The sequence below is a fragment of the Ochotona curzoniae genome, unplaced genomic scaffold (assembly GCF_017591425.1).
Source record: "Ochotona curzoniae isolate NIBS_2020 unplaced genomic scaffold, NIBS_Ocur_1.0 scaffold_4506, whole genome shotgun sequence".
NCBI classification, from domain to species: domain Eukaryota; kingdom Metazoa; phylum Chordata; class Mammalia; order Lagomorpha; family Ochotonidae; genus Ochotona; species Ochotona curzoniae.
The window spans coordinates 67,624,869-67,637,573 of NW_024467119.1; the positions used below are offsets into that span (position 1 = coordinate 67,624,869).

Sequence of the window (12,705 nt, forward strand, 5' to 3'; positions counted from 1 at the left end):
GCATAGGTCTGGTGAGACCACATTGCACGGTCACCGGATAAACGCACCCTCTCCGACCTTCAGGTGTTTGTTTGGGCAGTGCAAGGAAAGCACTTCTCTTCTGGATGAGGGCTTTCCCGGGCTCATGTCAGGCAATTTTCACTGAACTATTGATAACCCGGCCACCCACGCTTATTTAACCGGCCAGCCTCTTCCACCCTTGGACAGAGTCGATTAAGCTCCTTCCCCTTCGGATCCGTTCACCAGTTCCCAGTGGGAGTGAAGCCGTTTTCCTAGGTCCGTCTCGGCCTCTGCTCCTCCATTAGGCATTTCCGTCTCCTGAATAACTACAGCTGCCTTCCGGCACGGCCGGCTCATCCCGGGTTTATCCAATGACGGAGAGCCTCTAGCAGCGAGGAGAACCGGCCTCCCCGATGGGGCCGCTCGGCCCCGCAGGCCCGCAGGCCGCCGGCTTTCCCGGCACGCTCCAGGACAGAGGAGGAGGGGAAAGAAGGTCACCGCGCCTGCGTGCTGGGAGGTGTGACCCGGGTGGGAAAGCCCTCCGCGTCCGCCATTTTGGCTGCCTCTGTCGGTCTGTTCAGTTACCACGTGAACCGCCGACGGAGACCCGTAAGGGGGGTGGGGGGGAGGCGGCGGCAGCGCCAAGTGAGAAAGGGGGAAAAAAAGACCAGGAGCCCGAGGGGAGTGCTCGCGTAGGGCGCCGCGGCGACACCCGAGGTCCGGTGGTGGCGACGGATCGGGGTCTCGGAGGCTGAGGCGGCCGGGGAACGGCAGCGGCAGCGGTCGGACACACCGACTGACCCGGCCGGGTGGTGGCGGGAGCCGCGGGAGGAGCCGGAACGATGCCGGCCGTGAGCCTCCCGCCCAAGGAGAACGCGCTCTTCAAGAGAATCTTGGTGAGTGGGAGTCCGGGCGCAAGCCCCGGGTCGGATCTCGCCGGTGCCCGGGCCTGTCACTCCTAACCCGGCTCCCCCGAGCCGCCTCGGCCGGAGACCCCGCCTTCGGAGTTGGGCCGGACGCACTTCTGCGTTCTGCCCCCCCGGCCGGGCCCCCTCCGTGCGGCTCCCGCTTCGGGGCCGCCCCCCGAGCGGCCTCCCGCTCCCCGGCCCCGAGCCTCACGTTGCAGAGGCCCTGGTTCCGGACTAGGCCCCGACTTGCCCGGCTCCTAGACGGCCGGCTTTCAGCCTGCCCGGAGCGAGGGAAGAGGAGGCCCGGCCCGGAGGAGGGCGGCGGGCGGCGGCCCGGGTGGTGTGGGAATCCTCCTGGCAGGCCGGGGTGGCACCCTTGGAAGGAACAGGTGGCGCGGATGCGGCGCGGCTCATTCATTGCCCGGGCGCGGCTATCCCTCCATCGTCCCTCCTCCCTCGCTCGTCCTCTCGGCTCCGGGATTCACCTGTCCCCGCCCGGCTCGCGCGCCCGTGAATGGCCTGCGAGGGAAGAGGTGGAGGGAAGTTGTTGGGATGCGGAGGCAGCTTCCCAGGCGGCCGCCTCCTGGTTAGTCCGTTGTGTATTTGAAGTCTGCAGCTCCGCGGCCTCTCGCGTTCCCTCCTTTCTGGAGTAGGGAACGGACATTTATTTCTCGGCTTTTTTTTTTTTTTTTTTTTCTTGGAGCGGGAAACACCCCATCACCCTCCTGGGGAGGTGGGGCTCGTGACGAGGGGGGCGGTCCGGTAGGAAGTGAGAAGTTGAGAATGCCTGGGTTGTGGGCTTTCTAAGACACAGACTTTGCTTGTGCTCCCAAGTGAACAGTGATGCGAGAACTTAGCAGACAAAAGGGAGTGCAAGAACGTCCAAGATGCGTGCTGTGGACGCCTGCTCAAACTCACTCATTCCACACCTTTAGGATGTACACGGGGTTGCAAATTTTTTAGAACCATAAATGCGTTGATATTTGTAGGGACTGTTTATATTGTAAAATATGCCTCACATTCTGGCGCTGTAGCGAATACATTGCAGCAAAAAAAAAAAATAGGTTTTTTGTTTTGGCACGTAGAATGTGGCTTGCCCTTTCAGGCAGACATTTCTTTTTGAAGGAATTGAGTATAGTTGCCAAACTTTGGCTTTTAAAATTTGGAAGGTCTATATAATAGATAAGAGTTAACTTTCTCTCCTGCAATTACAGTTTATTTCACTTGTTTGCGAAATGGTAGAACACCGAGGTTACAGATTTTCTAGAGATTAAGACTTTTCATTCTTGTGGAAATGGTTTTGATTTTACAAAACTATTGATATTGACTTGTCCATGACCTGCAGACTTAGTCGGTTCTTTCTGAAAAAACATTGGAAAGTCACATGTAATACTACCTCTTAGTTACCCTGAAATCCTTATTAGTGTTTCATTTTGCTTAAAGACTTAACTCGACAGTAAATAGGACCACAGGCATCATTACAGGGGAATATTTTTAAAAGTTTTAAAAGGCTAATTATATGTAGGTAGGACTACAATAGTTTTTGGATTGCAATATATTTTTAATATCACCCAGATTACAAAAGCTACACTGTTGAAATGAAAAGATAAGGAGTAGCATAAGCACTTTACCAAAGATTAATATTTGTATTACTTTTATATTTGCTTTTTCTCTCTTGAAGTAGTTACAAGGAGTTACAAACATGCTTCATTCTTTTTTAAAGATTTATTTATTTTTATTACAAAGTCAGATATACAGATTCACTCGCCAAGTGAGCACAACGGCCAGTCCTGTGCCTATCCGAAGCCAGGATCCACGAACCTCTTCCGGGTCTCCCACACGGGTGCAGGGTTCCATGGCTTTGGGCCATCCTCCACTGCCTTCCCAGGCCACAAGCAGTGGAGCAGCTGGGACTAGAACTGGTGCTCATATGGGATTCGGGCGTGTTTAAGGCGAGGACTTTAGCTGCTAGGCCACGGCGCCGGACCCAACATGCTTCATTCTTAAACAGTTAAGCAAGCATCTTTGAAGAAAAAGGACATTGTCCTGTAGTGATACCATTAATAATCAGTCCTTAATGCTACCTGATCTCCGCTTTTTTTCAACTATTAGCATTTAAAAAAAAAATTCATAAGATTTACCTGAAATGCAGAACAGTAGAAGAGAGGGTAAGACTAAACCACTCAGGTCTCCTGTCAGCTTGGCCCACTCCCCAAATGGCTGCAACAACCAGGACTAGGCCAGGCCAGAGGCAGGAGCCTGGAACATCAGCTGGGTTTCCACGTGGGTAATGGGCCCACGCACTTGGACTTCCATCTACCCTGCCACCTTCCAAGGAAGCTGAGCAGGAGGCAGAGCGGCTGAGACCAGAACCAGCATTCTGTTTGGGATTTGGGGTTTGTGAGTGTTGCTTAACCCACTGAGCCACAGTACCACCTCCTAAAATCAGACTGTTTATTTTGAGGTAACTTTAGATTTACATGGCCTAAGAAGTACACAGAATGGATCAATATCCAAACGTTGGTGCGTTGTACCACTTTTAAATCACAGTTCCCCAATTTGACTTGTTCTCAGTTGCCTGCGTTTTTGTTCAGTTTGGTGTTACTACGCATAGATGTAACTACAGTTAAAGCGACACAAAGGATCCCTCTGTTGCCCTTTTAGAATCACAGCCACCCACTCTGCACCCATCCTGTCCACCTGCAGCCTTCAGCAGTCACTGCTAGCCTGTGCTCTGTACGTCTCGCCTTTTCAGGAATGTTTACCACTAAGAATCTTGCAGCATGTAACTTTTTGGAATTGGCTTTTTTATATGCAGCAAAATTCTTTTGAAATTCAAGTTCTTGGCTGAATTACTGATTTGTTCCTTTTTTTAAATCAGTGAGTGAATCTTGATGATAGGGATGTACCATAATTTGTTTAACCATTCATAAAATGGTGAATTTTGATTAAGCAGCTAATGTTTTCTTCAGTGGTAGTGGTAGTGGCACAGAACTGTTAAGGATTTGCTGTGGTTAAGGTGTATGCATAATCTCTGTCTTTGTAACTCTACCTTTCAAATAAATAAATCTTTTTAAAAAGTTAACAAAAGATGTAGGCAAAGTAAATGTAAAATTACTAAATGAAGGAAAAGTAAGAGATTTTAGTTCCCTTATTTTAGGAATGAAGAAAATAACAAAACCACTAAGCTGAAGAATAGCTAGTGTTGCTTTTTAAAATTGCTTCTGATTTCCTTAGCTTTAATGAATTGACTTATTTATTTATTTTTTAAATGTTGATTTGTTTATTTGAAAGGCAAAATAACAGAGAGAGAAGGAGAGAAAGGGAGAGATTGATATTTTTTCACCCAGTGGTCAGTGTTCAAGTGCCCACAACAGTTATGATTGGGCCTGGCCAAAGTCAAGAGCCAGGAAGCCCGTCTGGGTCTGTGTCGCGGTTAGAAGGGACTCAGATGCTTAAGCGTGCTCCTGCTGCTTCTCGGGCGCCCTAGCAAGGAGCTGGAATGGAAGTGGAGCAGTTGGGTCTCAGGCTGGCGCTCCGATATGAGGGATGCAGGCATATGAAGCCACAGCTTAATCTCATTTTTTTTTAATTGGAAAGACAGATATACAGAGAGGAGGACAGACAGAAAGGAAAATCTTATGCCCGTTGATTCACTCCTCAAGAGGCTGCAATGACCACAGCTGAGCCAGTCTGAAGCCAGGAGCCCGGAGCCTCTTTGGGGTTTCCCATGAGGGTGCAGAGTTCCAAAGCTTTGGGCCATCCTCGACTGCTTTCCCAGGCCATAAGCAGGGAGCTGGATGGGAAGCAGGGCCACTGGAATTAGAACCAGCTTCCATATGGGATCTCAGCACGTTCAAAGCGAGGACTTTAGCCGCTGGGATATTGCACCAGCCCTGACAACATCTCATGTTAAGCTGCTTCTCCTGCCCACCCAATAAAGGAAAAGTTGGACCTACTCCACCAAAGCTTTTCAGTCAAATGTTATGCTAGGATGGTGACCATTGTTAAATTATCTGGCACCTTACTTTATTAGTTGTGCCATACTTTATTTTTATTTGACAGGCAGGGTTTACAGAGATGAGAGAAGAGAAAAGGAGAAAGTTCTTCCATTTGCTGGTTCACTTCACAGATGGCTACAAGGGCCAGAGCTGAGCTGATCCAAACCCTCTGAGTCTCCCGAGTGGGTGCAAGGACCCAAGGACCTGAGCCATCCTCCACTGATTTCCCAGATCATAATCAGGGAGCCAGATCAGAAATGGAGCAGACAGGACTCAACTGGTACTCAGACGGATGCTGGCACTGAAGGCAGAGGATTTGTCTGTTATGCCACCATGCAAGGCCCACCGTTCTTGGTTGTAATAAACTTAAATGAAGTTAGCTTATCTTTTTTTTTTTAAAGATTTATTTATTTTTCTTAGAAAGGTAGATTGATAGAGGGGAGACAGAGAATAAGATCATCATGTGCTGGTTCATTCTCTACGTGGTTGCAATCGCTGGAGCTGAGCTGATCTGAAGCCAGGAACCAGGAGCCTCTTCCGGATCTCCCACACAGGTGCAGGGTCCCAAGGCTTTGGGCCATCCTTGAGTACTTTCCCAGACCACAAGCAGGGAACTGGATGGGAAGTGGAGCAGCTGGGACATGAAGAATTGCCCATGCGAGATCCTGGTGCAAGTGCTGCTAGGCAAGGATTTACTAAAAATTTGAAAACTTAATTTGAAAGTAATGAAATGTGTTTGCCTTAATTTCTTATTAGAAACCTGGTTTCCATGTTTGCAAAACTTTCAGTTTCTGCACTGTTAATTGCCTGATTTAGTTTAGTTTAGTTTGTTTGTTACTGACTAGCATTGGTGGGATGTTTATGTTTTCTGTCTAGAGAAAGGAGAGGATGAATCAATGCAATACATAAACATTTAAAGAAGCATTATTTTTGTTTTCCAGAGCTTTTTTTTTTTTTTTTTTTTTTTTTTGGTGGAGGATTAGGGCAGAGAGGATTTCACACTGTTTTTACTTATTTGGGTCAAAGATGTCAGAAAATTGTGGGCTTTGCTATTCTTGATGCCACAGTTTGAGAGTGTTACTAGAGTTTTCATACCACTCTTAGAAGGGTAAGAAAAATGAGGTTGCTAGAAGAGCAGAACCTATACGTGTTTACATTTTAGCCTACTTGGAAAAGTTTGCTGTGCCCTGATGGATGATTTCTAATCAAGTATGCTAGGCATGGTTGCTGCTGCTGCTTCCTCCCTCTTTGTTTTCCCTCTGTGTTACTGTGAGTAATAAAAAACGAGGATAGGAATACTTGTATGCCATTAATACTGTACACCATTACTGCAGGTTTGGACTTAGCCTGGATGCTTCTATGTTAGAATAAGCTTAATGAACAGACTTTTTCTTAAGTGTTTAGAGAAGTTAACGTTGCAGCGTGATAAGATGTGACTTAAATTTGAGGACTGCCGTTGTAGGGCAGCAAGTTGATCTTCTCAGGTCCCCTACATGCCCTGTTGGAGTGCCAGAGAGTGAGTTCTAGCCCTGCTTCTGATTAAGCATCCTATTTATGTGCTCTCTGGGAAGCAGCACATAACCAGCTGGCGTTCTTGGTTCCTGACTTCTGCTTGCTTTGCACTCTTGGAGGGCACATTTGGGTAGCCAGTCAGCAGGTGGAAGAGCTGCCTTTCAATTAACAACAACAACCTCCCCCCGCTTATTTATTTATTTATTTATTTTTAAAGATTTATTTTTATTATTTTTTTATTGGAAAGGTGGATATACTGAGGAGAGACAGAGAGGATGATCTTCCGTCTGACGATTCACTCCCCAAGTGAGTGTAACGGCCGGTGCTATGCCGATCCGAAGCCAGGAGCCTCTTCCGGGTCTCCCACGCGGGTGCAGGGTCCCAAAGCTTTGGGCTGTCCTCGACTGCTTTCCCGGGCCACAGGCAGGGAGCTGGAAGGGAAGTGGGGCTGCCGGGATTAGAACTGGCGCCCATATGGGATCCCGGGCATGCAAGGCGAGGACCTTAACCACTTGCGCCACCGCGCTGGCCTCCCCCCCTCCTCCCGGCTTTTTTTAAAGAGATTTTTTTTTTTTTTTATTGTAAAGTCAGAAATACAGAGAAAAGAGACAGAGAGGAAGATCTTCCATCCTCTGATTTACTCTCCAAGTGGCTACAATGGCTGGAGCTGAGCTGATTTAAAACCAGGACCCCCGAGCCTCTTCCTGGTTTCCCACATGGGTGCAGGGTATGCTTGACTGCTTTCCCAGGCTATAAGCAGGGAGCTGGATGGGAAGTGCGGCTGCCAGGACATGAACAGGCTCCCATGTGGGATCCCGGTGCGTACGAGGCGAGGACTTTAGCTGCTAGGCTACCGTGATGGGCCCAAACGCAAACCCTTTAAACTCATATTGAGGGCCTATTGTAGTGGCTCATTTGGCTAATCCTTTGCCTTCAAGAGCTGGAATCCCATGTGTGCTCTGGTTCATGTCCTGGCTACTCCACTTCCCACAGCTCCCTGCCTGGGAAAGCAGTCGAGGACCACCCAAAGCTTTAAGACCCTGCACCCATGTGGGAGACCCAGAAGAAGCTGTTGCCCTCTGGCTACTGACAGTTGGTCCATCTCCCACCATTGTAGCTGCTTGGGAAGTGAACCAGTGGATGGAAGATCTTTCTGTATCTCCTTCTCTCTGTAAATCTGACTTTCCAGTAAACACAAATAAGTCTTAAAAAAATTTGAACATGAATGTTGAGTGGTTATCATTTCAGAATTGGTTCATTTTTGAAGTTATTAATTCTCAATTTTTCAAGGTGGAGTCTAGGATAATAATTCTCAAGACTGAGAATTATGTTCAACAGATAATGTTAGAGTCAGAAATCAAACTTTTTTTGAGGGCTCTTAAATTAACAGTTGTCGAGTATTTTAATTATTTTTGGGAGAGGTGAAGTGGTGAAAAAGAGTACATTCCTTGTTAGGCAAATGAATGGTAGTTTCAGTGTGTTGCACAGATTACTTCATATGATTTATTGCCTTTGGAAGCTGTGCTGTTTTGTAGCTTGATAGTACTTTGGTTAGCTTTAGTTTCTGATGAAATTCAGATTAGGAATTGTTAATCAGCAGTTTTCCATTTGCATGGAAAAGGTTAACTATTATAGATTACATTTCTGTGTGGCAGTTCCAGCTTCCCAATAGTATATGAACAGTAACTTTGTAATTGATTTTAATATATTTTTCTTTGTACTGCAGGCATTTAGAGTATAAAAGAAAAAAACAAGCTGGAAACCAAGTTTTGCATGTCTTTTGGTCCCTTTCTGTACATGCTGGTTAAATGTTTAAGCTAAAAAAGTATGCCAGAAGATGAAATGTCGTTTTGCTAGACTCTTGAAAAAGTCGCAGAGTAATGTTTTTTCTTTTTCTTTTTTTAGATTTATTTATGTTTATTGGAAAGTTAGATATACAGAGGAGAAGAGACAGTAAGATCTTGTTTGTTGACTCACTCCCCAAGCAGCTGTAACGGCATGAGCTGAGCTCTGAAGCCAGGAGCTTCTTCCAGGTCTCTCACATGTGTGCAGGGTCCCAAGGCTTTGGGCTGTCCTCAGCTGCTTTTCCAGGCCACAAGCAAGGAGCTGGATGGGAAGTGGAGCTGCAGGGATTAAAACTGGCATCCAAATGGGATTCTGGGGCATGCAAGGCGAGGACTTTAGCCGATAGGCTACCGTGCTGTGCCGAACCCACAGAATAGTTTAAAAAAAATTTTTTTTAAAGATTTATTTATTTTATTACAAAGTCAGATATACAGAAAGGAGGAGAGACAGAGAGAAAGATCTTCTGTCCAATGATTCACTCCCCAAGTGAGCGCAATGGCCGGTGCTGTGCCGATCTGAAGCCGGGAACCTGTTCTGGGTCTCCCACGCGGGTGCCGGGTCCCAAGACTTTGGGCCATCCTCGACTGCTTTCCCAGGCCACAAGCAGGGAGCTGGATGGGAAGTGGAGCTGCTGGAATTAGAACCAGCGCCCATATGGGATCCCGGGCATTCAAGGAGAGGACTTTAACTGCTAGGCCACGGCGCCGGGCCCCATAGAATAGTTTCTTTAAAAGTATGTAAAGTGTCCTGACCAAACTTTTAGATGATGTGGTTTTGTTTTGTTTTGTTTTTTAAATATTTGTTGTAAATCTTTTTTGGAATCAGGAAAAGCATGAGTGAACAAATAAAAATATATTTTCCTTTTAAATTGAGAATGCATTTATTTTAAAGTTGCATAGAAGCCTGAAATTTTTTTTAGCATTTTTATTTTTATTTAGGAAGCAGATTTGCAGAGTGGAGGAGAGACAGGTTTTTCATCTGCTGGTTCACTCCCCAAAAGGCTGCAATGGGCTGGAGCTGGGCCGATCTGAAGGCAGAAGCCAGGGGCTTTTCTGGGTCTCCTGTGTGGATACAGGTACCCAAGGATTTTGCCATCCTGTGCTGCTTTCCCAGGCTATAAGCACAGAACTGGATTGGAAGTGGAGGAACTCTTCTAGAACCGGTGCCTATATGGGGGGATGCCAGCGCTGGCAGGTGGGCTATGATGCCACCTCACTTCCCCACTGTGATGGTTTTAAGTGATTTTCTGAGTCAGGAGAAAAGGTTGAAAATTGTTTATATAGGGCCCGGTGCGGTGGCCTAGTGGCTAAAGTCCTTGCCTTGAATGCCCCGGGATTCTTTATGGGCGCCATTTCTAATCCCAGCAGCTCCACTTCCCATCCAGCTTCTTGCTTGTGGCCTGGGAGAGCACTCGAGGATGACCCAAAGCCTTGGGACCCTGCACCCTTGTGGGAGACCTGGAGGAGGTTCCTGGCTCCTGGCTTTGGATTGACGCAGCACTGGCCGTTGCAGTCGTTTGGGGTGTGAATCATTGGACGAAAGATCTTCCTCTCTATCTCTCCTCCTCTCTGTATATGTGCCTTTCCAATAAAAATAAATAAATCTTTTTAAAAAGCTGTTTATACAGCTGAGGCAATAGAGTATTCTAGTAAAATAGTGATCATTTTTCATTAGTGGTAAACAGTGTATTTTCAGAAAAAGTAAGCAAGAGCTTAATAGAGTACTGAATATATATATTTGAAAATGTACATATTTTTATTGGAAAGGCAGATTTACAGAGAGAAGGAAAGAGAAGAGGATTTTCTATCTCTGGTTTACTTCCCAGTTGAGTGCAGTGCTACCGCTGAGCTGATCTGGAACCAGGAGTTTCTTTCGAGTATCCCACATGGATGTAGGGTCCAAGGCTTTGTCCCCTTCTCTTCTACTTTCCCAGGCCACAAGCATGAAGCAGGGCCTCTGGGATAGGAAATGGTGCCCATATGGGATCCCAGCGCATGCACGGTGAGGACTTTAGCCACTGGGCTACCGTGCTGGCCCATGAATGTAATGTTTTATGTCTGTAGATATTTCAAGCTTACAATCCTTCTGGGTCATTATCAAGTTCATACTAACTAGTTAATTGATGTGTAGTGGGTAAAGCCGCTGCTTGCATTGTCAGCAATTCATAATTGCTGCTCTGTTTCTAGTTTGGCTCCCTGCTAATGCACCTGGAAAGACTGCAGAAGATGGCTCAGGTGCTTGGAGCTTTTCCTCCCTCATGGAAGACCCGGTGGATTACTGGATTCTAGTAACCCCAGCTGTTGTTGCCATTTAGGGAGTGAACTAACAGATGGAACATCTTTTTCTCTGTTACTCTGTATTGTGAATAAATAAAATAGATCTTGAAGCCAAACCAAACCGAACAGAACAGCAACACTGTTTAGAAACAGACATGGTGCTCTGGGTGATTGAGGACTGTGGAACTATGGAACTATGACGGGTGAACTGCATCAGCCAAAGACCTCGCTGCTTGGTGTGTGTTCTTATTGACAGCCTTAAGTATGCCTTCTTGGTGTATTAGAGCATAATTTGAACCTAAAAGGCTAGGTAACATAAAGGATTACATGGGAAGAACTGTTCAGTTTTCTCCTCTAGATAGCTGCACGGCTTGCTTCCCTTTGCTGTAGGACTGTGTTAGGTGCGCCTCATTGATATATAGGTCTTTATTGTGCTTCCCTTTGTTTTTCTCCAGCGTCTTAAATTCTCATTGTAGTGCATTTACTTGGATTTTTGTTACATATCTTCCACAATTACAATGTAAACTTTTTATTTGGGACTTTGTTACCTTAATTGTTTATTGATTAAAATGCTGTATTTGATTTTTAATGCATATTGTTACAACAGATGAAGGTTAAAATGATGATTGTAGGGTAAGAGGGAAAGATCTTTGGATTATGTATTTGCATAAATTTTTTTGGGCCTTGGCATTGTAGAATACATTATTATATGAGGTAATTGCAGGATACTGGTCAGAGCCTGCATTATCCTGTAAAACCTTACAAGTTTCATTTATGAATGAATCATAGTATTGCCTCATCATAAGAGCATAATAAGAGGAAAATTTCTTGCTGCCTTTTTTTTTTTTTTTTTGATTGTTTTAATCCTGAAGGAGAAATGGTGTGAGGATTAGAGTTGTGAGGAACTGGCCAACGTACAACCCCTATGGAAAGGCTCAGTGGTGGGTTTAATTAAACTCAACCACTACTTCTGATACAGAGTTGAAAATGACTGCATATGATATATTGTTAAATTGGAATATAAAACATAAGAAAGAAAAAATTAAGTTGCTATTGCATTATGACTATTTGCAGAAGGCTCAAAACTCAAATTGAATTAAAGTTTGAAAAGATATTTTGGGAAGTTGATTGGAAGAGAGTACCCATCACCTCACCCACCAGCCAGTCCGGCTAGTCAGACATCAGCATTGATCTCTGAGTACAACTTTGTTCTATTTACAGGCAGTGTCACTGAAGAGAGGAAAATTTAGATTCTTAGTGAAAAATGGTTTTGAAAAGAATGTCAGTTGCTTGTCCTGATGGTAGGAAGAGATTTAAAAAATGATAGTTCTTAGTATAAATAATAGTGTATGGAGGAAATTTTATCCTATGGTTGTATCGAGTTTTTGGAATTTCCCTGGCATGTCAGCTGGGCAGTTCTTTGCTGTAGGACTGTTTTCTGCTGCATACTGTAAAAACTTGGTTGAAGTTGTAACTGAAATAAGAAAAAAACTAGTCTTAACTTGGTGCATGTTTTTTTTTTCTGCCAAGGTAACATAAATTATGTTGTTTGCTAGTTCATATTTTGATTTCTTAAAAGCAGTGATTTTTTTTTTTAAAAAAACTGTCTAACAGTGAAATAAAAGTTGCAGTGCAGAAGTAAATGGAGGGGTCAGTGCAGGTGCTGAGGTTAAGACACTGCCTGTAGTCCCATCTGCTTGACTTCTGGTCCAGCTCTCTAAGGTACCTGGTAAGATAACAGAGCATGGCCCAAGAGCTTGGGCCCCTGCATGCACGTGGGAGATCTGGATGAAGTCTCTGGCTCCTGGCTCCTGGCTCTGGCCTGGAACAGCCCTGGCTGTTGTGCTATTTGGGGAGTGAACCAACAGATAGAATCTCTCTCTCTCTCTTTGTTTCTCCTTCTCTATAACTCTGACATTGAAATATATATATATATATATATATACACAAACAAATATAAATTTTAAAAATTAAATAAGTGACGGGGCCAGTGTTTTTTCTCTACCTCACTGAGGTTTTCTTTGGTTAGTACAATATGAATGTATTTTCAGTTGTGATAATTGAAATTTCTATAAGACTTCATGGGAAAATATAATTTTTTCAAATAGTAATATATACTTTTTAAAGATTTATTTTATTTTCTTTACAAAGTCAGATATACAG

General features: G+C 45.0%; 1 protein-coding gene across 2 annotated transcripts in view; it reads left to right on the forward strand.

Annotated features, from left to right (window-relative positions):
- Nucleotides 1–519: 519 nt before the first annotated feature.
- The window catches only part of NAA15 (N-alpha-acetyltransferase 15, NatA auxiliary subunit), a 91,546-nt gene continuing 79,360 nt past the window's right edge, over nt 520–12,705 (forward strand). The window contains exon 1 of one of the 2 annotated variants that reach the window (XM_040967406.1): nt 520–896. In XM_040967406.1, the coding sequence (XP_040823340.1) occupies nt 843–896 (54 nt within the window). In that variant the 5' untranslated portion in view covers nt 520–842. The remainder of the gene's footprint in view (nt 897–12,705) is intronic. The other variant, XM_040967407.1, reaches the window with a different exon arrangement.